This window comes from Schistocerca americana, chromosome 1, assembly GCF_021461395.2.
Source record: "Schistocerca americana isolate TAMUIC-IGC-003095 chromosome 1, iqSchAmer2.1, whole genome shotgun sequence".
NCBI lineage: Eukaryota > Metazoa > Arthropoda > Insecta > Orthoptera > Acrididae > Schistocerca > Schistocerca americana.
The window spans coordinates 1,250,065,874-1,250,092,328 of record NC_060119.1 but is presented as its reverse complement, the minus strand read 5'-3'; the positions used below and the strand labels follow the sequence as shown (position 1 = coordinate 1,250,092,328).

The 26,455-nt window shown below is 37.5% G+C and overlaps 1 protein-coding gene across 1 annotated transcript in view; it reads left to right on the top strand.

Moving 5' to 3' along the window:
* The first annotated feature begins 398 nt into the window (after positions 1-398).
* Positions 399-26,455, top strand: part of LOC124598598 — a 45,645-nt gene continuing 19,588 nt past the window's right edge. Inside the window, exons 1-2 of the mRNA XM_047136012.1 lie at positions 399-574; positions 22,995-23,368. Coding sequence (XP_046991968.1) covers positions 23,058-23,368 — 311 coding nt within the window. The 5' untranslated portion in view covers positions 399-574; positions 22,995-23,057. The remainder of the gene's footprint in view (positions 575-22,994; positions 23,369-26,455) is intronic.

The window sequence follows — 26,455 nt, the reverse complement described above, 5'->3', positions numbered from 1 at the left end:
CTGTTCAATGTAATTTGTAACTTTTTACAAAAAACAATTCTTGTAAACATTTTTTCTATGTAATACGTTATTCATTGTACAACCTATTATTGTAAACAAATGTCTCAAATCTATGTAAATGACACTTTCTACACCCAAGCCATTTATCGCTAATGGGTCTACAGAACACGAATGAAATAAATAAAAAATAAATAAAAATAAAAGTATCTCATCTGGGAACTGAGTATGGAATGTCTTATGTTCGTGCTTGTGTGACCTGCTCAATTACACTCAACTCTTCTGTTCCCTAATGTCACATATCTTTTATCTAGAATCGCTGCTTTATCTCTTATACAAACTGGACCAACACTTTATCTAATCTCCCTTTGAGTCATTGATACCAAGTACTGTCAGTAGCAAGTATATGTTGTGGTGTGTGAGTACACAGTGTGCAGTAAATGGAGCACAGAGTTTCCTCTATTCTGTGTAGAGTCTGAACGCCTCAAGTGGCCTTGCTTTCTCATATTTTAATAAAACAAGGCCTTCATTCATCACTGCTTGAATCTGGGAACATGCTGGGTCTACTTGATAACAGGTACTGTTTTTGGGACTGTAGCCTGAAACTGAGAACTTCTAAATCAAAAAGAATCTTGCAGAGATGAATATTATATCTTTCAATCTTTGCTGGCTATTTCAGATGTCTGAATTTACTGGAAGTATAAGACAGCAAATTGAACGAATTCAGTTTTCCAAATGAAAACATTTTTGTTTATGAAAGTAGCAAATGAGATTGCATTTTCAAACAGTCTTTTGATGCACAAATATGTTGACTAGTAAACATTCTAACAGCTGTTTACAGTATAATGTAGAGCTTGTTTTGATGTATTTGTATGTTTATTTCTTTATTGGTCCTGTAAATCGTGTTTAGGTACATATTTTGCACAAACGATGTAGGACAAGTCAGGTTGGTACAGTATATACAACATCATACACATTGTTATTTTGAAAGGATAAATAATTAAAAATTATTCAATACATGTTGAATAATGATGACAAATTTAATATAATAAAATAAAATGATAGACTTATTAAGAATATTTGTGCAATTACACTACACTTTTCTGGTACTCTAAAAACTCGGAAACAGAATAGAAACAGTGGTCAAGCAAGTACTCTTTCAGTTTCACTTTAAACTTTTGTAAATTTTGCATCTGTTTCAAATAGGATGGCATGTGATTGTACAGCATTATGCCAGTATGATACACTCCTCTCTTACAAATGTTTCTACTTACTGTATTGACATGTAAGTAATGCTTCTGCCTAGTATCATGAGGGTGGTAACCACAGTTATATTTGAAGATATTTCCATCTTTTAAAATACTTCCTTTTGTGAAATTTAATATTTCATACATATATAAGCAAGGAAGAGGGAGTATACTAAGATTTTTAAATATTGATCTACAGGAGTCTCTGTACTTAGCATGGTTTATTATTCTAACAATCTTTTCCTGTAGCCTAAATGTTTTGTTTGTACCTATGGAGCTCCCCCAAAAGATAATGCCATACATAAGCAGTGACTGAATACTGCCATGGTACATTGTGATCACAGATGCACGGCTTGTATTTTGTGCGAGGATTCTTACTGCATACGTAACTGTGTTAAGCTTTTTATTTACATGGTTAAGATGTGTCTCCCATTTTAGGTTCTGCTGAATATGTATACCTAAAAATTTTGTGTCGCTCACGGATGAGACAGTTTTTCCATCAATTTTAAAAATTGGTCTTGCAGGTTGTAGTTTCTGTGAATTGTGGAAATTGACTGTCACTGTTTTTTCATTATTTATTATTAGCTTGTTTGTTCTGAACCATTGTGTCAAATTTTGTATTATACCTGTAGCTGTTTTTTTGTAGGCTTTGCTCATCACGTGATTTGATAGGATATTTGTGTCATCTGCAAAAAGTACTGTTGTCCCTTTAGTTATTTTTTCTGACAAATCATTAACATAAAGAATGAAAAGAATTGGCCCAAGGACTGACCCTTGAGGAACTCCATATGTAATGTTTTGTGCATTACTGTAAAAATTACAAATTTGTTGTGTTTTTATGTCTTTGTATTTTATTTGAGTGATCTGTTGACGGTCATGAAGGTAGTAATGTATCCACTTGTTTGGCAGGCCTCGTATTCCATAATTACCTAGCTTCTGCAACAGAGTATTATGATCAATTACATCGAAGGCTTTACTAAGGTCAAGAAATATGCCAGACACATGTTGTTCATTATCTACTGCAGTTAGAATTTCATTTAAGAATGTATAAATAGCTGACTGCATTGATCTGCCAGTTCTGAATCCGTGTTGTGCATCACTTACTATGATTTCTTTATTTAGAAAGGCTGTCAGCCTTCTAAGAAACAGTTTTTCAAGAATTTTACCAAAGCCTGACAATACTGATACAGGTCTATAGTTTGCAGCTTCATGTTTGTCCCCTTTCTTGTACAGTGGTGTCACCTTTGCCATTTTCAGATTTTACGGGAATATACCACTCACGAATGATGAATTGAAAATATCCGTTAATGGTTCTACGATATATGTTATACTTGCTTTGATGATAATATCTGGTATTTCATCAGTACCTGCTGAATACTTATTGAGTAACCTTTTTATAATGACAGAGAATTCCTCAGGTGTTGTTGGAGACATGAATAGGGTTCTTGTAAGAAGTTTTGTATCTAACTGGAGTGTTTTGCTGTCTGGTTGTGAGTTGTAATGTTTGTTAATCGGGTGGTGTGCTACATTAGAAAAGTAGTTGTTAAATTTATTAGCATCTACTGTGGGGTTGATTATTTTATTGTTGTTTTCATGAAGTTTTATATTTTTGTGGGCTAATGATGTAGTACCTGTTCCTCTTTTTATGATACTCCAGGTTGCTTTAGTCTTATTCCTGGAATTTTTTATTTGTTTGTCATTTTCCATTTTCTTTGCTTTTGCTATAACTTGTCTAAGTATTTGTTTATATTGTTGAAAGTAGTTGATAAATACAGGATTTGTGGTTTGCTTTGAGTATTCATATAAGTTCCTTTCGTTCTGACATGATATTTTTATTCCTGTTGTGAACAATTTATTTGGTTTGTGCACAGAATTTAAAAGTGATGTTTGTCTAGGAAAGGCTATTTCAAAAAAATGTTTGTATGTGGCCATAAATTTATCAAACTTTTCATCTGTGCTGTTTGAACTGTAAACATCAGTACAGATTTCTATTCTCAAGAGAGAACAAAAGTAATCTATGTTTTCATTATTAAATTTCCTCACAATAGTTCTAGTTTTCTGGGCTTTCGTGTTTCCTGGAATAGTGATTGTTAGTATTTGGGCATTGTGATCACTAAAACCAGTGTTCGCAGTCTGTGTGTTGCAGATATATTTATCTGTGTTGCAGAAGTAGTGGCTATACGAGTTGGGTTGGTTATAGTTGGTTTTAGGTTAAAGGACTTCAGTGAGTCTTTGATTTCATCTTTAAATTTACTGGGTTTGGAGAAATCAACATTGAAATCTCCACATATGATAATATTTTTTTTAAGGGTGTTGAAGTCCTCTAACGGCTCTTCCATATGATTACAAAAAACTTTTTTATCACCATCTGGTGACCTATATACACAGATGATTACAGAATTGCTAGTTGCCAATTTTACTATTGAGAGTTCTATGTCTCTTTCTTTAGATAAGCTGTCAAATTTGGTTATGTTAGTGAAGCCTATATCTTCTCGAACATATATGCAGCTACCACCATGCCTGAGTACTTCTCTACAAAATGTGGCAGCTAATTTAAACTGAGATAGGTATGCTAGTTCTATCATGTCTTTATTTAGCCAGTGCTCAGTAAATCATAAAACAGAAATATCACTCATATCATTTACCAAGATTTGTATTTCATTCAGTTTATTGGAAAGAGACTGAACATTCTGATGGAACAATTTAAAGTATGAAGCAGGGACTATATTGTGTCTTGCTTGACCACTTACCTCTTTTTTGCATCTAGTATTGTTAGCTGTAAAAAATCCTCCTTGATTTGAGGTGTGGGTGGTGACTTCTTGGTAGCTGGTTCCCTGGATTCTGGGTCCTGCCTTTCGTGTGCTGTGGTGCTTCTAATCGTAATCCACTTGTCAAGTAGCATTTGTTTCATTTTAGGCACTTCTATTGCACTGGTTTTCACATTGTATCTATTTTGGTGAAACACTGATTTCTTCAGGTAGACTGGTCGATTCAGAGATACATGCATCTGGTTTGTACAATTGTTAATTTTAATTAACGAAGACAGTTTACTGCATACTTGCTCCTTCCCCTGTCTGTTCAAGTGGAATTCATGACGTGTGAATTTATCACGAGACAGTCTTTCCATTTCAAAGTTTATGGATATTCTACTTTTGTTGCAAGATTTTGAACAGTTCACCATTTGCACTAAATGATGATTAACCATGTCAATTTTTTCGTTTATATATTCTTTGTCGAATCTTTGGGGAATTGGATGCAAAATGATATTCGTCTTGTTACTGAGTTGGAGAACACTTGGTAACACGTTTTCAATGCTTTCCACAATGTTGTTGTAGGAGTCTTCAGTATCGTCGATGCTGATAGCAGTGAGATTTTTGGAGGAAATTCAAGAGTATATCAAAAGATTATGTTAATGGGAAATGGAGATGGTGTATTTGTTGCAGCAGACAAGATGCTCAAACCCAATGAGATATTGATGCTGCATGTGAGATTGCTTCGCAAAATTCAGCATAAGGGATGGGCATAAAACTATAATAAGATCCTTCTATTGACCACCAGATTCCCTTCCTGATGTCACCAAAAACTTTGACAATAAATAAATAAATAAATCCCTCAGTTTGGTAGTGTGCAAATTTCTCAATTGCACTGTAAACATGTGGAAACTTTAATCACCAAACAGTCAATTCAGAAAATTACAGTTTTGTTAGTGGTAGGTGTGGCAAAACATCCTGTGAAACATCATAAATTCCTTCTCTGAAGAGTAGCTAGAACAGATAGTTTAGCAGCCCAATCGTGTTGGAAATGTGTTAGATCTAATGGCAACAAACAGACCTGATGTCTCCAGCGATATTCACACTGTAATTGATATCAGTGATTATGACACTGTTGTGGCAACAATGATCAATAAAGTACAAAAGGCAACTAAAACAAGTAGAAATATATATATAAAAACAAAGATGAGGTGACTTACCGAACAAAAGCGCTGGCAGGTCGATAGACACACAAACAAACACAAACATACACACAAAATTCAAGCTTTCGCAACAAACTGTTGCCTCATCAGGAAAGAGTGAAGGAGAGGGGAAGACGAAAGGAAGTGGGTTTTAAGGGAGAGGGTAAGGAGTCATTCCAATCCCGGGAGCGGAAAGACTTACCTTAGGGGGAAAAAAGGACAGGTATACACTCGCACACACGCACATATCCATCCACACATACAGACACAAGCAGACATATTTAAAGACAAAGAGTTTGGGCAGAGATGTCAGTCGAGGCAGAAGTGTAGAGGCAAAGAAGTTGTTGAAAGACAGGTGAGGTATGAGTGGCGGCAACTTGAAATTAGCGGAGATTGAGGCCTGGCGGATGACGAGAAGAGAGGATATACTGAAGGGCAAGTTCCCATCTCCGGAGTTCGGATAGGTTGGTGTTGGTGGGAAGTATCCAGATAACCCGGACGGTGTAACACTGTGCCAAGATGTGCTGGCTGTGCACCAAGGCATGTTTAGCCACAGGGTGATCCTCATTACCAACAAACACTGTCTGCCTGTGTCCATTCATGCGAATGGACAGTTTGTTGCTGGTCATTCCCACATAGAATGCATCACAGTGTAGGCAGGTCAGTTGGTAAATCACGTGGGTGCTTTCACACGTGGCTCTGCCTCTGATCGTGTACACCTTCCGGGTTACAGGACTGGAGTAGGTGGTGGTGGGAGGGTGCATGGGACAGGTTTTGCATCGGGGGCGGTTACAAGGATAGGAGCCAGAGGGTAGGGAAGGTGGTTTGGGGATTTCATAGGGATGAACTAACAGGTTACGAAGGTTAGGTGGACGGCGGAAAGACACTCTTGGCGGAGTGGGGAGGATTTCATGAAGGATGGATCTCATTTCAGGGCAGGATTTGAGGAAGTCGTATCCCTGCTGGAGAGCCACATTCAGAGTCTGGTCCAGTCCCGGAAAGTATCCTGTCACAAGTGGGGCACTTTTGTGGTTCTTCTGTGGGGGATTCTGGGTTTGAGGGGACGAGGAAGTGGCTCTGGTTATTTGCTTCTGTACCAGGTCGGGAGGGTAGTTGCGGGATGCGAAAGCTGTTTTCAGGTTGTTGGTGTAATGATTCAGGGATTCCGGACTGGAGCAGATTCGTTTGCCACGAAGACCTAGGCTGTAGGGAAGGGACCGTTTGATGTGGAATGGGTGGCAGCTGTCATAATGGAGGTACTGTTGCTTGTTGGTGGGTTTGATGTGGACGGACGTGTGAAGTTGGCCATTGGACAGGTGGAGGTCAACGTCAAGGAAAGTGGCATGGGATTCGGAGTAGGACCAGGTGAAACTGATGGAACCAAAGGAGTTGAGGTTGGAGAGGAAATTCTGGAGTTCTTCTTCACTGTGAGTCCAGATCATGAAGATGTCATCAATAAATCTGTACCAAACTTTGGGTTGGCAGACTTGGGTAGCCAAGAAGGCTTCCTCTAAGCGACCCATGAATAGGTTGGCATACGAGGGGGCCATCCTGGTGCCCATGGCTGTTCCCTTTAATTGTTGGTATGTCTGGCCCTCAAAAGTGAAGAAGTTGTGGGTCAGGATGAAGCTGGCTAAGGTGATGAGGAAAGAGGTTTTAGGTAGGGTGGCAGGTGATCGGCGTGAAAGGAAATGCTCCATCGCAGCGAGGCCCTGGACGTGCGGAATATTTGTGTATAAGGACGTGGCATCAATGGTTACAAGGATGGTTTCCGGGGGTAACAGATTGGGTAAGGATTCCAGGCGTTCAAGGAAGTGGTTGGTGTCCTTGATGAAGGATGGGAGACTGCATGTAATGGGTTGAAGGTGTTGATCTACGTAGGCAGAGATACGTTCTGTGGGGGCTTGGTAACCAACTACAATGGGGCGGCCGGGATGATTGGGTTTGTGGATTTTAGGAAGAAGGTAGAAGGTAGGGGTGCGGGGTGTCGGTGGGGTCAGGAGGTTGATGGAGTCAGGTGAAAGGTTTTGCAAGGGGCCTAAGGTTCTGAGGATTCCTTGAAGCTCCGCCTGGACATCGGGAATGGGGTTACCTTGGCAAACTTTGTATGTGGTGTTGTCTGAAAGCTGACGCAGTCCCTCAGCCACATACTCCCGACGATCAAGTACCACGGTCGTGGAACCCTTGTCCGCCGGAAGAATGACGATGGATCGGTCAGCCTTCAGATCACGGATAGCCTGGGCTTCAGCAGTGGTGATGTTGGGTGTAGGATTAAGGTTTTTTAAGAAGGATTGAGATGCAAGGCTGGAAGTCAGAAATTCCTGGAAGGTTTGGAGAGGGTGATTTTGAGGAAGAGGAGGTGGGTCCCACTGTGACGGAGGACGGAACTGTTCCAGGCAGGGTTCAATTTGGATGGTGTCTTGAGGAGTCGGATCATTAGGAGTAGGATTAGGATCAATTTTCTTCGTGGCAAAGTGATACTTCCAGCAGAGAGTACGAGTGTAGGACAGTAAATCTTTGACGAGGGCTGTTTGGTTGATTCAACCACCTGGTCCTACTCCGAATCCCATGCCACTTTCCTTGACGTTCAGTATTTCGGTTCATCAAGATATGAGACTAAAAGATTCCAAGAAACCAAATGCAACAATAAAATCACAGGTAAGCAGGATGTTGCAAGTGGTTAAGTGAACACTGAAACTGTTCCCTTATAAAGTGACAGCAGAGCAAGAACTGAAAATGGATCATGAAAAGTGAATCCATTGCCAAAAATGATGTGCATCTTTTGCTGAGAGGAATACCATTGATATTCTTCGTGTCACCTTCAATACAGATGAGGCCTTGTTCCACTGCTCTGGTAATGTTAACACAGAAAATGTGTGCTTATGGTCAATGGATAATCCTCATGCTGTTCTTGAAACATCATTGCATAGTTAGAAAATTGGAGTGTGGGTAGCAATATCCAGACAGCACATTATTGGAACTTTACTTTTTGAAGAAACTATGAACACTGAAAGTTACTGTTTAATGATCCACGATTTCATTGGCCAGCTAAATGAGGATGAAATCAACCAGTCATGATTTCGGTAAGATGGGGGTATTGTGGACACAGCTAACAATACATGTTCTGGAAGAGTTTTTTGGGGAATGAGTCGACTCAGAAACCTATACGTCAGTCGCTCATCAGACCTTATTCCACCAGACATTTTTCTTTGGGACCCAGCAAAATCTGTAGTGTATTGCAATCACCTATGCACCCTTTGTGTGTTAAAAACAGAAATAACTGCATATGTGAGATGCATATCACAATCTGGTCTTCCAAAAGTGTTTTCTAATAAAATTAAGGAGTTCAGACTTGTATAGTCACCTGGTGATGTCATTTCCCACTATGTTACAACTGCACAGCAACTTGCCACACCATGTACTTGAGAATACAAGTTGATTGGTCTGTAATTAGAGGTCACCCGCTTATCTCTACTTTCATAAGTTGATATTACTACAGCATACTTTAGTCTTTCAGGAAATAATCCTTGACCTGAGGACTGTTGAGAAAAGTAATTTAATGGAGAAACTATTGAGTCACCCATGAATTTAGTACACTGGCTGAGATACTGTCATACACAGAAGTAGTCCCACATTTCAGTGAACTAATGATTTTTGTGATCTCTCTTAACAGTTGAGCTGCCAAACATTATGCTTGCTGGTGACGTAAACCAGGCCTATTTTAGTAAAGTTGTAGGAACTACTTCCAACCACCAGTGTTTTCTGACTGTGTTTTCAGGTACTATTAGGAAGACTTGAAATTTGTATGCATGAACAGATGAACCAGCACTTCAAACAAAATAATCTACTTAGGTCCTCACAATATGGTTTCAGACCTTATCTTTCCACTGTAAAATCAGTTGAGACAATCATAAAAAATGTATGATTCCTATGTGACTAAGAAAACAATCTGTGCAACTCTTCTAGATTTGAGGAAAGCTTTTGACGTTATCTCCCACAGTACACTTATCAGAAGCTCAAATGCAACAGAGTTCAAGAGAATGCTCTTATTGAGTCATACGTAAGCAACAGAAAACATGTGGTAACTATAAACAGCTTAAAGTCAGATTCATTACTGTTAAGAAAGGTGTTAGACAGGGCTCAGTACTGAGTCCATACCTGCTCATTGTATATATAAATGACTAATCCTCCTTTTTTCCCATGTCAGGCAGTACTATATGCAGATGATACAACTATAATCACAGAAGTTGATGATCTAGAGGAGCTGCAACTTAATGTAAATGTAGCAATGGACTGTTGCACCAACTTGTTCCAGGCAAATTATTTACAAATTAATAACAACAAAATTGAAGACTCTGTTTCAGTTTAAGTGTCTCCAATGAACATCAAAAAATAGTCAAACTTTTAGGTTTCCACATAGATCAGAAACTCATTTCAGAAAATTGTGCTCAAAACTTTCTCAAATGATTTATCTGTTATACAAACTGAGGAATAATGTAAGCAAAACCTTGCTAGTATATGCATATTTTGCATTTTTCAACTCCCACCTTACCTGTGGAACTCTTCTATGGGGTAACTGCCCCAGCTCAAAAACTGTACCAGTATTTAGGTGACAAAAAAAGGCTATCAGGTGTATAGCAGCACTGACACCAAGAGAATCCTCTAAAGATCGCTTTGAAGAGCTCAGTATTATGACAATCCCAGGCCTCTACAAGTGTAGTTGCCTTTTGAATGTTAAAGAGCATTTAAATAATTTTAACCTTCAGATGCCTGTATATGGTCACAACACAAGAACTGGACAGTCTATTGATATACCTTACAGCAGGCTAGCTAATGTTCTCAACAGCCACAAATCTCTAGGCTTCAGATTTTTCAATAGACTTCCAAAAGCTGTCCATTCTGTTCCCTATAGTACATTTGAGGATGTTCTAGCAGAGTGGTTTAAGAAGGAAGCATACTACTCCATCAAACAGTATGAGGAATCAGATTTAAATGACATGAAGTTCTGATTACTGTCATTCTAAGTTGTAATAAATCAAGCTATATGTAACAATGTGTCTGTGATGTAAATATCATGAAATTTTTATCTGCTTTATGTCTCTTAACTATATATATATGTAAATAATTACACTTCATTGCATTTGACAACCAGCATTTGAATTTCACATTACGTATATCATTGCTGCTGTCATCAGAGAGTTAAGTATCATTTGGGTAGAAACTTTCTGGCAGATTAAAACTGTATGCTACACTAAGACTCAAACCCAGAACTTTGCCTTTTGCAGCCAGTGCACTTATCACATGCAGGAGAGCTTCTGTGAAATTCAGAAACTAGCAGAGAAGCAATGGCAGAAATAGAGCTGTGAGGGCAGAATGGGTAGCTCAGTTGGTAACACAAAAGGCAAGGTTCTGGATTTGAGATCCAGTTTGGCATGCAGTTTTAGTTTGCCAGGTAGCTTCAAACAGTGCACTTCCAACTGCAGGGTGAAAAATTTATTCTGACTTACCAAAGCACTCTTTATTGCCATCTAACAACATTTGCAACTGTCTTTGCTCTGCTCCTGAAATTTTAAATTTTTTGTACAGAGTGCATGTACTTTTCTCTTTTTAATAATACAGCAAAGAATTTCTTAATATTACTTGCAGTGAATATTTACTTCTTGATCAGAGCTTCATGCCATAAGATAAGATTCTTGCCATAAGATACTTTGATCCTCAGTGTTTGCCACACTTTAGGCTTGAACTGTAATTGTGCCTGAGCTGTTATACAGGACAACTAGATTTTTGGTTATCTAAAGAATATTAGAAGGGAAGCATTAAATTTCTCATGTGTAGAATGTTCTTGCTAATCTTCTTTCCATTGTTCATCCAGTAAATTCTTTGTGAATAGTTTAAATTAGTATTTAAGATTTTGTGAAATTCCACTTTTTCCTCAATAGCTTACACTGATTTATGGGGATTATGTAGATCATCATGGTAAGTTAGACCATTTATTATTGTACTCACAACTGTACCATGAAATACAGTTGTGTTAAGAAATAAGTTATCAGTCACTGTTGTGCTACGTCAATATATTTTTGTAGAGAATAATCATGTGGGGATCAAACTGTAGTTAGACATCAGTAACTTTAGGTGTCTAAGATGAAATAAAAAGTGGAATCTCCATAAACTGTGATTTCCTAGTTATTTTTACTCCTTTCTTTTTCTTTAGCAAGGGGCTTCTGTTTCTTGTATTCAATTTTTAAGAGTGAGGCCCTGGCTTCAGTAGCTACAACATTCTTATGTGTTGTCTACCACCACGCATCAGAATCAGAATTTTTGTCTCATAACATACAAGTAAAATAATTAATATGCTGTAAAGGAGACTCATCAGCTTACAACTATAGTAGATTATATATGGAACACAATACTTATTGTGACTAAACAGTTTGAATATTTTTTTTTCCTGCACAGAAGGTCAGGTCATTATTAAAAAAATTGTCAAATAGAGTAATAACATTTCTGTACCAGAGTAATATGTAAATAATTTTCTTTTTATCTTCTCAGTTTCAGCCTTCCAGAAGTTTGTGCCTTTTAACTTATAGCATATTATCATTCTCATATATTGTGGAGTCTGTGTGAAAAGATTAAGTCTGTGTCCAGGAAGCATGAAACTTTCTTTGCTCCTAGATTCATACTTATGCTGGAAGTTATTTGGAAGAAACAGTTCAGGATTATTATCTGTGGAAAAAAATATAAGTGTAGTGAAGAAACACTTAGTATATTTAGGTCCCCTAATGGTGGCTGACACAGTTCTCTTGACTCTGCACTCCACATATTTTCTGATAATTCTATTCTGCAAATTTTACATCTACATCTATAATTTGAAAGCCACATTACGGTGTGTGATGGAGGGTATTTTGTGTACACTGTCATTTCTCCCTTCTTCTGTCTGTTGTGTTTAGTTCATGGGAAGAACAATTGTTTGTAAGCCTCTGTGTGGGCTCGATTCTCTCTAATTTTATCTTCATGGTCTTTTCACGAGATGTAGACAGGAGGAAGCAATACTGTATATTAGGTGACTCTCCTAGGAATGCATGCTCTCTGAAATTTAGCAGTGGACTATACTGTGGGGCAGTACATCTCTCTATTACTGCCTGTCACTGGATATGGCTGAGCGTCTCTGTGAAGCTTTCGTGCTTACTAAATGAACCTCTAACAAAACAATCTGTTCTTCTTGGGATCTTCTCTATTTCTTCTGTCCTTCTTATCTGGTCCAGATCCCAGACTGACAAGTATTGGTTGAAAGAGTGTTTTGTAAGTTACTTCCCTTGTTGATAGACTAAATTTCATTTCATGAGGATTTTTCCAATGAATCTGAGTCTGACATCTGCTTTACTGGCAATAAATGACATACTAAATTGTAGGATTCTGGCTAGTATTGGCAGGGAAACAGATATAAATGAATGTCAAGTTTGTTTGTGTGGCCATCATCTGCAGCAAACACAGAAATATCCGATTAGTCAATTGCAGCAAGAAAAGGCAGTTTTTATTTACAAAATGAATATAAATGAATGTATGAGAGAGGAAATGGAAGCCAATGACTGCTTTTTGTTTCTTTGTTTTGCACATAATTAAACTCACACTTCATTCTGCGTTAATTCTTATGGAATAAAATTGCACTTTATGAGTAAGAAAAATTAGTTGATCATATAATTACTGTGCTTTTATGTAAACAGAGCAATTACTTTTGAGGGAATACAGTTTACAAGTATACATACTTGCCTCAAAAGTACACACTCACACACACACACACACACACATATATATATATATATATATATATATATTCGAATAAAACCTGAATTAATCATTGACAGTTTCAGCTTTGTTTACTGTTTATTCTTAAGCAACAGACAGGAGGATAACTATGTAGAACAACAATGTTCCTCACGTTACCCTTTATATATCCTTACTGTTTTTAGACTGTTCATCGCTACCAGTTTTTTGGGGAATCTAGTACGACGTTGTTCGCATACGCAAAGAAAGCGATTGGCATGACATAAAGCCCGATATGTACGCGACACACCCAACAAACAGGTAATACAGATACGACTTTAATTGACCTGAGCTACTTGCAAAACTACCATAGCTACTGGTGGTAGCCTACGGTAGTTTTAAAAATTCAATTCCTGGTCTTTCCAGGGTCGTAGCTCGTAGCGTCTCGCCACAGGTGCCTAGTGCTGCCACTAGATGTCACACGCAGCGGGTTGTCGAGGGAGTGGCAAACCCCGCTGCTTTACGGCAGCCATGTTTCTGCCTACCTGGGGCGGGACGTACGAATGGGCGATAGCCGAGTGCAAACTCCACCTTTATACCTCTGGCATTGAGGCAAAGACATAAGATGAAATTGCGGAAAATACGCTAGTAAACGTGTTTTGAACTACTGTATGCTTACTGGATCAATAATATATCTCCTTAGCGCTATTTACGCTGACAGTATATGGAGTTCAATACAGTACACGTAAAGCATATGCATGGAGCTTCAAATTTCTGCTTAGAAGCTCGTTCAGGAGACAAATCACTGACCTAACACGAACACAGACTACAGATTTGGGTATTTTAAGATTTGTTTTCTGTGGAGGAACGAGCATACGAAATGCGCCAGTATTATTGATAGAGTTTTCTGGAAGGTTTTAATAGGTGAGGAAGTTTAATTTCAGCGCACACTCCTCTGTAGAGCGAAAAATTCATTCTGGGATATTATTGACGTCTGTAAGTAATTTCACATATCTATATGTAATTTCACATATCTATATCAAATTATATTTTGTTTCTTGTGACCAATAATTGAAAATAAAAAGGTGTTATCTTAATCAGAAAGTTGTGATTCAATATTTGTTTATCATAATTTGTCCTTGACAAAAATATAGAATCTAAATTAAAGTAAACAATGCTGTAGTGGAGATTCGAACCTGAAACGCTTAAATTACCATTCCTCGAAGCTACAAGCATCTGTTTGACTTCGGTGAAAAATTTTATGCTTAATAGAGCTCGGAAATCCTCTCATTTTTATAAGCAACGTTTTTGACTTTCTGTTTTGAAACATTGTGTCGCACTATATTAGGAAGCAACTTTCTACTTTCTCTTTTTTAAATTGGTTCACACTGTGTTAGGAAACTGGTGATGTTTCAAAGGTTTTTCTTTTCTTTACTGTAATTTCATTCGCCTACCCCATATGGGCAGGGGGGGGGGGGGAGGGGGCTGCCAGCGGCACAGTCCACTGCTCTTCAGCCAAATGGCTTTACAAAAATACAGAAAGTGGAACTCTTACATAAAAAGGGGGATAAAAATGGGGACATAAAATACATATTAATTGGAATTAATTGGAGATGATGTGAGTTAAAATATACACTAATATGGGGACATGCACTGGGGGACAGTTGAAAAGTCGACAAAGTTAAAAGAAAACAGCTGGCAGGTGTTTCAAATTTCATAAATCTACACAAAGAAATCGAACAGGGTCAGTCGACAAGGTCCCCTTATGAGATAAGCTCACATGTATACGATCATAAGCGTAAATTCTGTACAAACTGCTGTCTGGCCAGAATGCAAACACATACGAAGTGCGTAACAAATCCGACAATTAGTCAAAATACATTGCGGTCATTTTCAATGCTCTGGAGAACGACTGACTATATGTGACATCTACCGGCTAGTTCTAGGTACTGGGGGCGTCACGTCACGAGCCGCGACCCCAGAAAGCTCAGGATTTAACGCTGAATCTCGTGGGCTAACAGACTGAACTGGGTTTCACGCAGTCATTGTTTTCAGAGATTTTCGGTCTCCTGAAATGTCATCATACGCGAGCATGAAACATGTTCCAAAATTATACAACACAAGAAATGTAGGCCAATAGTTCTGTGCATCATTTCGATGACCGCTCCTGAAAACAGGAATGACCTGCGATTTTTTCCAATCATTAGGAACGTTTCGCTCATCTAAAGACATATGGTACACTGCTGTTGTAAGAGGGCCAAGTTCTTTCACATAATCTGTGTAAAATCGAACTGGTATCCCCTCAGGCCCAGTGGCGTGATCTTTGTTGAGTGCTTTCAGTTGCTATTATATCCCATGGTCACTTATTTCGATCTCTGTCTTTTTCTCATTTGATCGACGATTTAAAGGAGGAAACAGGCTGTACAATGTGATCTTTCTCTGTGAAACAGTTTTGGAAACAGATGTTCAGTACTTCCGCCTTTTATGTGCCATCTTCTGTTTCAGAGCCATTATGAATAAATAGTTAACTAAAATTTTATTGTCGTTCAACTGCTACAGCCATAGACAACGTCAAGTTGCAAATGTATATAAATAAACAGTAGATACACAAAAAGATTAATTCATAAAAGCTAAAAACTACAATAAGTTTCCAATAAAGTACAATATTTAAGTTAAAACGTTTTGAACAAAATGTATTGCATTAACAATGTTGTAGAAATTGTGGTACACTCTCCAAAGAATTGCCACTATGCTGCCACATTTTCACATTAATTGAGTAAAAAGAATTTGTGAAAGTCGAATGGAGCTTCTACCCTTTCTAGAGGCAATTTGTTGAACATTTTCAACCTACCATTTCATAGATGTTCAATATTTTATGTAGTCTGCAGTAAGTAGTAGTAGTAGCAGCTTTATTCATCCGTAGGTCTCTTTTTACAAGGATATAGGACATGTCAAAGTATTTACAAGTTTAGACCAATTTAAAATAAGCTAATTCGTATACACATATATTTACAGACTTCTAGTTAGAGACAATTATTAGATTTACTCCTGGAATAAATAATTTTTTTTACAAATAACTTATTCAATAATGTAATGCCACACTGTTCACTCATATCTCAATGTCAGTCGCTGCACACACTATACACGCATTGTTTCATAATACTTCACTCACTACACATATAAACACACGCACATACACACACACACACATGCACACACACACACTCAGGTGATCTCTGTGCCATTTTCTGTACCACAACTTCCCATTTACTATCCCAGAAAACTGAGTCAGCATCCCTCCCTAATGAGTGAGATGTTGAGCTCAGAAAGAGGAAGAGGTGTTAGTATTGTTCTATGCATAGCTTTAGGGTAAGTATTTCTAGAAAGGAAAAAAGAAGGAAAAACATAAAATGAAGGTGTTACATGGAATGTTGGATGTTTTATAATCATTATTTTTATTATTTATTTGTATACCATTTTTATCAAACCCAAATCCATTTTATTTAAGTAATCCTTCAATGTATAAAATGTATTGCATAACAGGTACTTTTTGGCTGCCTTTTTAAATAAGTGTATTTTTGCCATTTCTTCAATCTCTTTTGGTAATTTATTGTACAGTTTTATTCCTTGGTAGAAAATGCTGTTGTGAGTTTTATGTTTACTTTTTCTTGGTAAATGTAACTTGCGTCTATCTCTTGTTGCATGGTCATGGAGAGAGCTATTTGTGCAGTAATTACCAATGTTATTTTTTATGTGCACAACTAACTGGCAAATGTAGTCACATGGAGCAGTTGTAATCCCCAGTCTTTTGAACAGATCTTTACAATGAGATCGACTAGCATTTTTGGTTATTATTCTTATGGCTCTTTTCTCGAGTTTGAAAATTGTGTTCATATTTTGTGCGTTTGTTCCCCCCCCCCCAAAAAAAAGAATGACATAGTTACGTGAATATGCCTATTATTTCTAGCGTCCTGAAGGTGTAAATTCTGTCTAAGCTGTTATACTAATAAGTTACTCATTGTGTACAAGAAAAGAGTATAAATGTACAAGTTAACTGGTAAATATTTTTAGATCAATTAACAATGGTCAGCGGTGGGAAAATTTTTCTGAGTTTGTAGTAATCCTATAAGTTTCACTTGAAGTACCAGAATATCCTGAACATGTGTGCTGTTGCCCCAAAATAAATGCCTTTAGGATACAATACTGTGAAAAAAAGGCAAAATAGGCTGTCACATAAAACAAAGGTACACGATTTTTTAAATTTCTTCACACGTACACCTCTCTAGTCAACCTTGCACTAACATACTAAATGTATGGATCCCAAGACAACTTAGTATCAATGACAATAGCTGAAAACTCTACCTAAACAGTCTTCTATTGGCTAATATCTTGAACTACATACAATTTGTCGAGTTTTACTCTCACTGAGCCAGTTTCCATTAGCTCTAAACGACATTGGTACTTGTGAAAGAGTGTTTCTAGTCACAGTCTGAAGAGTCTCAAAGTCAGGACTGACATCGGAAAAAAGTGTATCACCAATGTAGAGAATGGAGTGAGTATTTATATAAAATGACAAAAATTTATCATTAGAATAAATAACAAAATTTCCAAAATTGAACCTTGTGGCACACCACACTTCATTTCAGCTAGCTGCTAGGTCTCCTTCTTGATATACGCAATTTGTTTACAGTTATTAAGAAATAACTCAAATATGTTATCTACTTTGTTGTTAATGATTCCAACTAATTTGTTGAGAAGTGAATCATGTTGTACACAGTATCGCAAAAAGTAGCCTGAGCAAAGTTTTTCTGTGCACAAGCACTAAGCACCTTTTTAATGAAGGAGTCCATATCTTGAACAGTAGATCTGCCATTCCTAATGCCAAATTGCGCAGCGGAAAGAATGTTATTATATTCCAACTAGTAATAGACGACGAAGTGTCTGGACAGATAGCTTAGATCCGTTTACTGATTTAGTGTAAGACCAAAACTTATTAGGATTTTCTGTGGAATCGGTAGACAGAATTTTACTTTCATATTCGTTGAATGGTCACACATGCACTGATTTTGACATTCTTTACATTTTATTTGTCTGTAAGACACTGGCCACTTGCCAGTGAACCTCTCTTTGCTTTCGTAGCAGCTTTCTAACATGGTAGTAGAACCATGGAGGGTCTTTTAGTTCATCACAGTTTTGTTTGGCACATACCTGAATATAATTTATCTTAGATGGTTTCGTCTTAAATTGCATCAGCTGTGTTTTTGAAATTTCAGTTTTAGGCAATTCAAATGGAACTGGACTTCTAGGTTATCTAGAGTTTCTATGAAATTTTCAGGATTTTCTTCTCCATTTTTATTTTCTGCCAGTGCTGATGTGTCACCATAAAACGAAATTGAATGATAGTTTATGTTAATTGGTAAGTCATCCACATGAAAATGAAACAGGACTGTGTCTAGAACTGAGCCTTTTGGTAGCCCCTGTGAAACAGTTCTTCACTCTAGGGAGTACTTTTCTTTGCTTGAAGTTATGACAGTTCTATGCTTTCTTGCTATTAGATATGACTTGCACCACTGTAAGGCACTACTAATAATTCCATACTTTTTCGTTTTGTGTAATAGTAAGGAGTGTTTCACATGGTTGAACACTTTAGATAAATCATAGAAGTTCCTGGAGCTTTTCGTGATTTCTCTAAAGAGGAACTAACTTTATTCATGAATCCATTAACTGAATAAATTGCGCTTTTGTCGTTTTGGAACCTAAATTAATTTTTGAGATTACATTAAATTTGTGACAAATTTTAAGTCAGAACTGAATAGATTGTATCAAATACTTGAGAAAACAAGGTAAGAAGGGAAATCATATGGTAATTTTCCATATCTTCTTTGGAGCCTTTTTTAAGTGGTGGTTTCACTTGTGCATAATTTGAAAAGTCTGAAACGGAAGTTTTTCACGTGACTGATAATTATTTTGTACTGTGTGTGATCTATTGTATCTGAAGCTGCTTTAATAATTTTGGCAAGTATTTCATTCCATCGTACAGAATTTTTGTTTTTTAGCTTTAATACCTTTCTTTTCTACATGTTTTACTGTTACTTTGCCAAATTTATTGGACTCTCAGTCTTGTTCTGATTTGAGACAAATAATGAAAATTACCTCCATAGGAGTATATATCAGTATCAGATTTTGCCACCTTTATACAGAATTCATTAAAATTTTCCACCATCTGAGCAAGATTTACTAATATTTTGCTTGTATCTTTGTTTTAAATCTTTTCTGGTTGCTATGCTTGACTCCAAGTTCAGATTTGCGAACTTTCCAAATGACCTTGGAGTTATTTCTATGCTTTTTAATGAATTTAGAGTTTTCCATTCCATTTGCTGCATTTAGAACCGTCATAAACAGTTTTTATACGATTTAACATAGTTAATGAACTGAGAACTCTTATTGGATATCAGCTCAACATGTATCTGCCTCTTTCCAGTATCTAGATATATTTATGCCAGTGGTAATCCACTGTGGTTTATTTGTTCTCTTTCACTGGTGGACTATGGGTGGAAGTATTTCTTTGAAAACATGTGAAAAGCTGTTTAAAGACATATCCAAATTTTTTGGACATGGGCTTTCATCTTGTATTGAACAATCTATCTCATTCAATCTGCAACTGAACAACCATATGTTTTTTTCACTGAACTGTCTTTTCATGAAATCTCTCCATCCATTTTATTAATTTATTTTTAGTAATAGTTTTCCAGAACATCCAGAGAAGCAAACACGTGAATTCGTAAAATTTTACAATTTTTAATTCGTCCAATTTGTTTTTTAAATTCCAGACAATTTCACGAAGTTTTCAACAGAAGTTGTAGAGAAACCGATTTTGGATAAATGATGGTGATAACGTTCACTGAAACTGTATGAATTTGTCACATAATCTATTTTTATTAATGTCATAGCACACGTGAATTCACGTTAAACCGGAAAAAACAAAGCTCAGTGTTAAGGAAGTTGTACAGTGTACATACAATTTCACAATGCTTTCACAACAAATGTTCAAATATGTCTCCACCGAGATCAGTGTATTTAGCTGCACGTGTATGAACAGATTTTGTTGCCCGTTTCAGTTTCACAGAGTTGTTCTTAATTTCGTCTATTGCATTCATAATGCGAGCAAGTGATGCCTCACGTGTATTGACTTTGTCCTCAAAAACTATATATTTCATCCATCCTCATACACAAAAATCCATTGGTGTTAAATTGGGCGGTCTGCGTGGCCACAGACGTGTAGCACCATGAACAATCCATTTCTGGGGAAAATGTTCATTTAGATGTGTAGTAACGGCGTTGGTGAAAGCTGGAGGCGCGCCGTCCCCGTTGAAAATTTATTTGCAATCGCGTAGCAAGCGGAGCATCTTCGAGCAAGCGGGGCATTTCTGCTAGAAGCATTGGTAAGTAGGCCTCGCCAGTTAGACGTCCTGGGAAAATGAATGGTCCAATAAAGTGTGTGTTGATTATACCATACCACACATTTATGCTAAATCGCTGCTGGAAATTGCGTTTCACCGTTGCATGTGGATTTGCTTCAGACCATACGTGCTCATTATGTAAATTGTTTATACCACCTCGAGCAAACTGTGCCTCATCAGCAAATAAAATGAATTTGTGTAACCGCCGATTAGTATTTAACCAGTAGCACAACTCCAAGCCCAGGTCAGGATCTTCCGTACCTGTAAATGATCACTTTTAGGTTATGGTAAGGATACAGATTATTGTACGTCAATGTAATCCATACTTTAGATTGTAAATCTCTAATCGTTGAGAGATACGTCGTGTACTGGTACCCGGGGTACGTTGAACGGCATCTATAATAACCTCAACATCATGTTCACGTATTGATCGCTCGCACTGAATATGAACGGTAGGTAGAGAACCTGTCTTCCGTAACATTCGAAATACTCTGCTAATGGTTCGTGCATTCGGAATCATCGGAGCTGGATGACGTACGCGATATTCGTTAACTGCAGCCGTTGCATTACCATCACATTTGCCATAAATAAACGCAATATCGGCGTATTCCTCTGTCGTAAATTTGAAAGGCATCCCTATTTCACAAGTAATCTACAAACCGCAACAGGTACTAAGTGGTTTAACTTAAATACACTGTTGTTATTATGTGGTTTCACTGAAAAAAAAAACCAGAAAAATAACTCGTTTAAAGGCTAGGAAACGACTGAAACAACTCACTAACGTTTGCAAACAATGACATAAACGTTTCTACATTCTTAATGAAAGTAAACAAATTTACTTGTACAATAATCTTTGCTTCTCTGGATGTCCTGGAAAACTACTGCAGATACACTTCTGGGACATGTTTTATTAGATTCACCAGACCCGTAACAACAAAATAAATGGAAATCGTGCTTTACCTTAACCTCGTACAGTTTTGTGATGGCTTCATATTACTGAAGTTGCTAAATTTCAAGCAAAATCTTTTATTAGCCGAAACTCCGTAACTAAACATTTGTGGACCTATGATTATATGAACTTTTTTCTTTAGTTTCACTTATAGAATAACATATTAAAATATTTTCATATCCTCGTGATTTACCCTGAATATATTAAGCTCTCAAACATCTTTTTTTACTTGAAAGTAATTCATTCTGGCAAGTAAAATTTACCCTCTTTAAGCAAAAATAACATAGGATTCTATATGTTGTAGTGATGGTAAGTTGTTGATACAGTTTAGAGAACATTTTTTTAAAAGCTTTGTCTGTTCTTGGGTGGCTACATAAACTTTCCCGGCGTAGTAATTGGTTGTATTCATGTCGGGTCTCCAGCCGGAACATCTCGTCATCTGGATACAATTTTGTTCTTAATGAATGTCTTGTTTTTTTGCATTTTAAAAGTTCTCCTCTATGGTGGGAGCTGAAAAACATCACATATTGTGCATTACTTGAAGTATATTTGCAGACGTGATATAAGGGAGAGTAGTGTACCTAGAAGATGGTATACCTAGGAACACATGATGCGTTTTGGTAGATACTTCAACCAAGTCACTGATTTTAGAATCACACGAAGGAATACACACTAGAAACTACCATAAGCGGTTTCTACAATTGTGCATTACTTGAAGTATATTTGCAGACGTGATATAACGGAGAGTAGTGTACCTAGAAGATGGTATACCTAGGAACACATGATGCGTTTTGGTACATACTTCAACCAAGTCACTTATTTTAGAATCACACGAAGGAATACACACTAGAAACTACCATAAGCGGTTTCTACAATTTTTTATAGATTTTATTTTTCTTAGAAATGAGGTTGTGTTTTGTTCAGATTTTGTAAATATTTCGAGTTCTAGCTGTTTAAGTGCTGTGTGATGTAGTAAAGGTATTTGGAAAATGTTGTTAAATATCCAGTTACAGGATTTTGTGGTGAGTAAAATGCTATACATTTTTTGAATTATTTGTATGAAATGTGGACAGTGAAGCCATACTTCATCGGCCGTGTACCGTGTTGTACTTTGAAACAGAAGGTAGCGTTTGGCATGGAACACGTGGTACTTGTTAATGAACTGAGCTTCTTTAATGTCTCAGAAACTTTACCTGTCTCGAAAATGAAAATGTGTGCTAGTGTCCAACAGTTAGTATTTCAAAATGTACTTAAACTTGTAAATGGTTTTTAATAAAACTGCACTTCCGCTCAATTTGATTTCACTTACTAATAACACGTGTGTAGCAGAATAATAATGTTACAAATAGGCGATTAAATATAGTATTGACAAATTTTCTCGTTTTCAAGGCTTTTAAATTTCAACAGAATATTTGTACCTAGGTACATGACCATGTTGAACCTTGGAAAATTTTGCCACATTTAGAAAAACCTTAATTTTCGGCATTTATTTATGTAATTTCAGAAAAACGCTGCTGCACGTGAGAAGTGAACCAAGGTACAACACTCTCTCATATTCCATAAGAAAACATTATGTGGCAGATACAAAATATAATAAAGTGATTTTGCATAATAAGAGACTTCTTTTTTAGGTTGTACCGTAAGGAGGTCGCACTTGGAAAAAGTGGAATTTGCGGAGATTAATCCTGTCTGCAATGGGCAGGGAGGGCCTTTTCGCAGTCCTGTACGCTGCCTCGGCAGTCTTGTCCGTCGTGACGGTCGCTGCATCCACCACCGTGTGGCTCCACTGGAGTGAGATCCTGGACAACTGCGCCTCCAGATACTGCGGCTGCATACTTAATGGGGAAAGTTCACCCATCATGTTCAGTGGCGGAGAAATCCAGCTGTGCCATTTTGTGTCATTTGCGCCGCTGCCTGTTTTTGCAATAGCTCTGATTTTGAGCTGTTACTATGGCTATAAGGCCTGCATGTACAAGAAAGTAACCAGAAGGACTTCTAAAAGAAGGTATCATGTTTTTCACCCTTACCATTGTTATTTACTTCGTTATAAATGAATGGAGAGAACCTATATTATGCTACCTGTCTCTAACATTGTGACTCACACTCTCAAATTATTAGTGACCTTAACTGTCATTGATGAAACATCCTCATGACAACAAATTGTTATCAGACATTTATGTTCAGTCATACATCACTATTGGGCAGTAGTAAATCTGACTTGCAATATACAGGGTGTTTCACAATTCATAGTACAAACTATTAGAGGTTGTAGAGAGGACTTGGTAGATCAAGTTTTACATAGGAACCCATGTGTGAGAACGTTATCCACCGACGTTACAGAGAGACGAAGTTACAGGCGCCTGTAAAGGTTATGTATATACAGGGTGATTCCCTGACGATCTTACAAGGCTTGCAAGGATGGCGGAGGCGGATAAACATATCAATTTGAGGTAAGGTCCTTGGTCCGGAAACCGTTGAGTCGAAAGTACAAGCGAAAATTATTCGATACCTCTCACAGTGGCACTGAAGTTGGTAAAAATGTAGGGTCTGGAACTTTCACAGGTGCCAGTATGGAGCAAGACAAGAAAAAATGCACTCTAAAAAGCATCGTGAGGAGCTGTAAGTACTTGTTCAGCTTCTCTAGAATGAAACACATCTCCACTACAGAACAAGTGCTCATAGCCCCTCAGGTGTGCATTTTGGAGCCCGTGTTTACTAGACGAAATTTGTAACATCTTCACGAAATCACCCCGTGGCACTCTGTAGCGCCTTTGGATGACGTTTGCGGAGGTGGGTTCCTACGTACAATTTGGTCTAGCAAGTCCCCTCTGCAACCTCAAGAAGTGTGAAACATGTATTGCGAAACAATCTGTAAATCAATATGTTTCAGTCCTGCATAGCTCTGTGTGAAATTGTTATTGTGGCTTCCAAGTTAAACTAAAATCATTAAAAAAATAAAATCTTGCTTTGAGTTACTCTAGTGCCAGCAGTCGATATTTGATAGAGAAGTTAATATTCTGCAATTCGAGTTATTGAATGACTAAAGATTTGTAAAGAATTTTGACTTCAGCAGACTTCACATAAAACACACAGTTAATCTTTATTAGTCGCCTTATTTTAAAGAATTTGACAAATGCAAACTGTTATTTGATTGTTCATAACATAGCCTTTCATTGAACTACACGGAGAAATAGTACTGCAACTCTCGCTTCAGATAACGGCAATCAGATCAGGGTACAGTTCATTTAAAACTGAGGTATTAACGACTTACGTGAGTAATGGATGATGCCTACTGGGATAGGCTCTAAGTTATAAAAAAACACGCTGCAGTGCCAACAAAGATTTTGTATGCAGTTGAATGCACGCTTCGCTCCAAAATGAGAACGAGAGACCCGACTGTACAACATGCAAAATACTTAGCTGCGATTTTCCACTTGTTCATTGTCAGGTTTAATTGTTCACTGCACAGCACAGAACACCAGGAGCTGCATCTGTAGCACCATGTGAATATTTTGACAGGAAGAAGCAACTCCTCCAGTCTTCTTTGTAAGGCTATGTTCCTTACGCGAGATTACCGCAATCTGTGTAGGTGAATATCACTATCACAAGGCTTCCGTGATCTCAATGCACAAAACTTCAGCCTGCGTGTATTTGTGCTCACAGAATTCGAAAAGGAGTCGCTGGATTGAGTTGAAATTTTGACAAAACGTTGCATTCGAATAAACACGTGGTCTTATTTATTTTTTAAATGTATGTTGTTGTTGTGGTTTTCAGTCCAGAGACTGGTTTGATGCAGCTCTCCATGCTACTCCATCCTGTGCAAGCTTCTTCATCTCGCAGTACCTACTGCAACCTACATCCTTCTAAATCTGTTTAATGTATTCATCTCTTGGTCTCCCTCTGCGATTTTTACCCTCCGCGCTGCTCTCCAATACTAAGTTGGTGATCCCTTAATGCCTCAAAATATGTCCTACCAACCGATCCCTTCTTCTAGTCAAGTTGTGCCACAGATTTTTCTTCTTCCCAAAACTATTCAATACCTCCTCATTAGTTATGTCATCTAGCCATCTAACCCTCAGCATTCTTCTGTAGCACCACATTTCGAAAGCTTCTATTCTCTTCTTGTCTAAACTATTTATCATCCACGTTTCACTTCCATACATGGCTACACTCCATACAAATACTTTCAGAAACGACTTCCTGACACTTAAATCTATACTCGATGTCAACAAATTTCTCTTCTTTAGAAAAGCTTTCCTTGTCATTGCCAGTCTACATTTTATATCCTCTCTACTTCGACCATCATCAGTTATTTTGCTCTCCAAATAGCAAAACTCCTTTACTACTTTAAGCGTCTCATTTCCTAATCTAATACCCTCAGCATCACCCGATTTAATTTTACTACATTCCATTATCCTCGTTTTGTTTTTGTTGATGTTCATCTTATATCCTCCTTTCATGACATTGTCCATTCCATTCTACTGCTCTTCCAGGTCCTTTGCTGTCTCTGACAGAATTACAATGTCATCAACGAACCTCAAAGATTTTGTTTCTTCTCCATGGGTTTTAATTCCTACTCCGAATTTTCTTTTGTTTCCTTTATTGCTTGCTGAATATACGGATTGAATAACATCGGGGAGAGGCTACAACCCTGTCTCGCTCCCTTCCCAACCACTGCTTCCCTGTCATGTCCCTCGACTCTTATAACTGCTATCTGGTTTCTGTACAAATTGTAAATAGCCTTTCGCTCCCTATATTTTACCCCTGCCACCTTTAGAATTTGAAAGAGAGTATTCCAGTCAACATTGTCAAAAGCTTTCTCTAAGTCTACAAATTCTAGAAACGTAGGTTTGCCTTTCCTTAATCTAGCTTCTAAGATAAGTCGTAGGGTCAGTATTGCCTCACATGTTCTAACATTTCTACGGAATTCAAACTGATCTTCCCCGAGGTCGGCTTGTACCAGTTTTTCCATTCGTCTCTAAAGAATTCGTGTTAGTATTTTGCAGCCGTGAGTTATTAAACTGATAGTTCGGTAATTTTCACACCTGTCAACACCTGCTTTCTTTGGGATAGGAATTATTATATTCGTCTT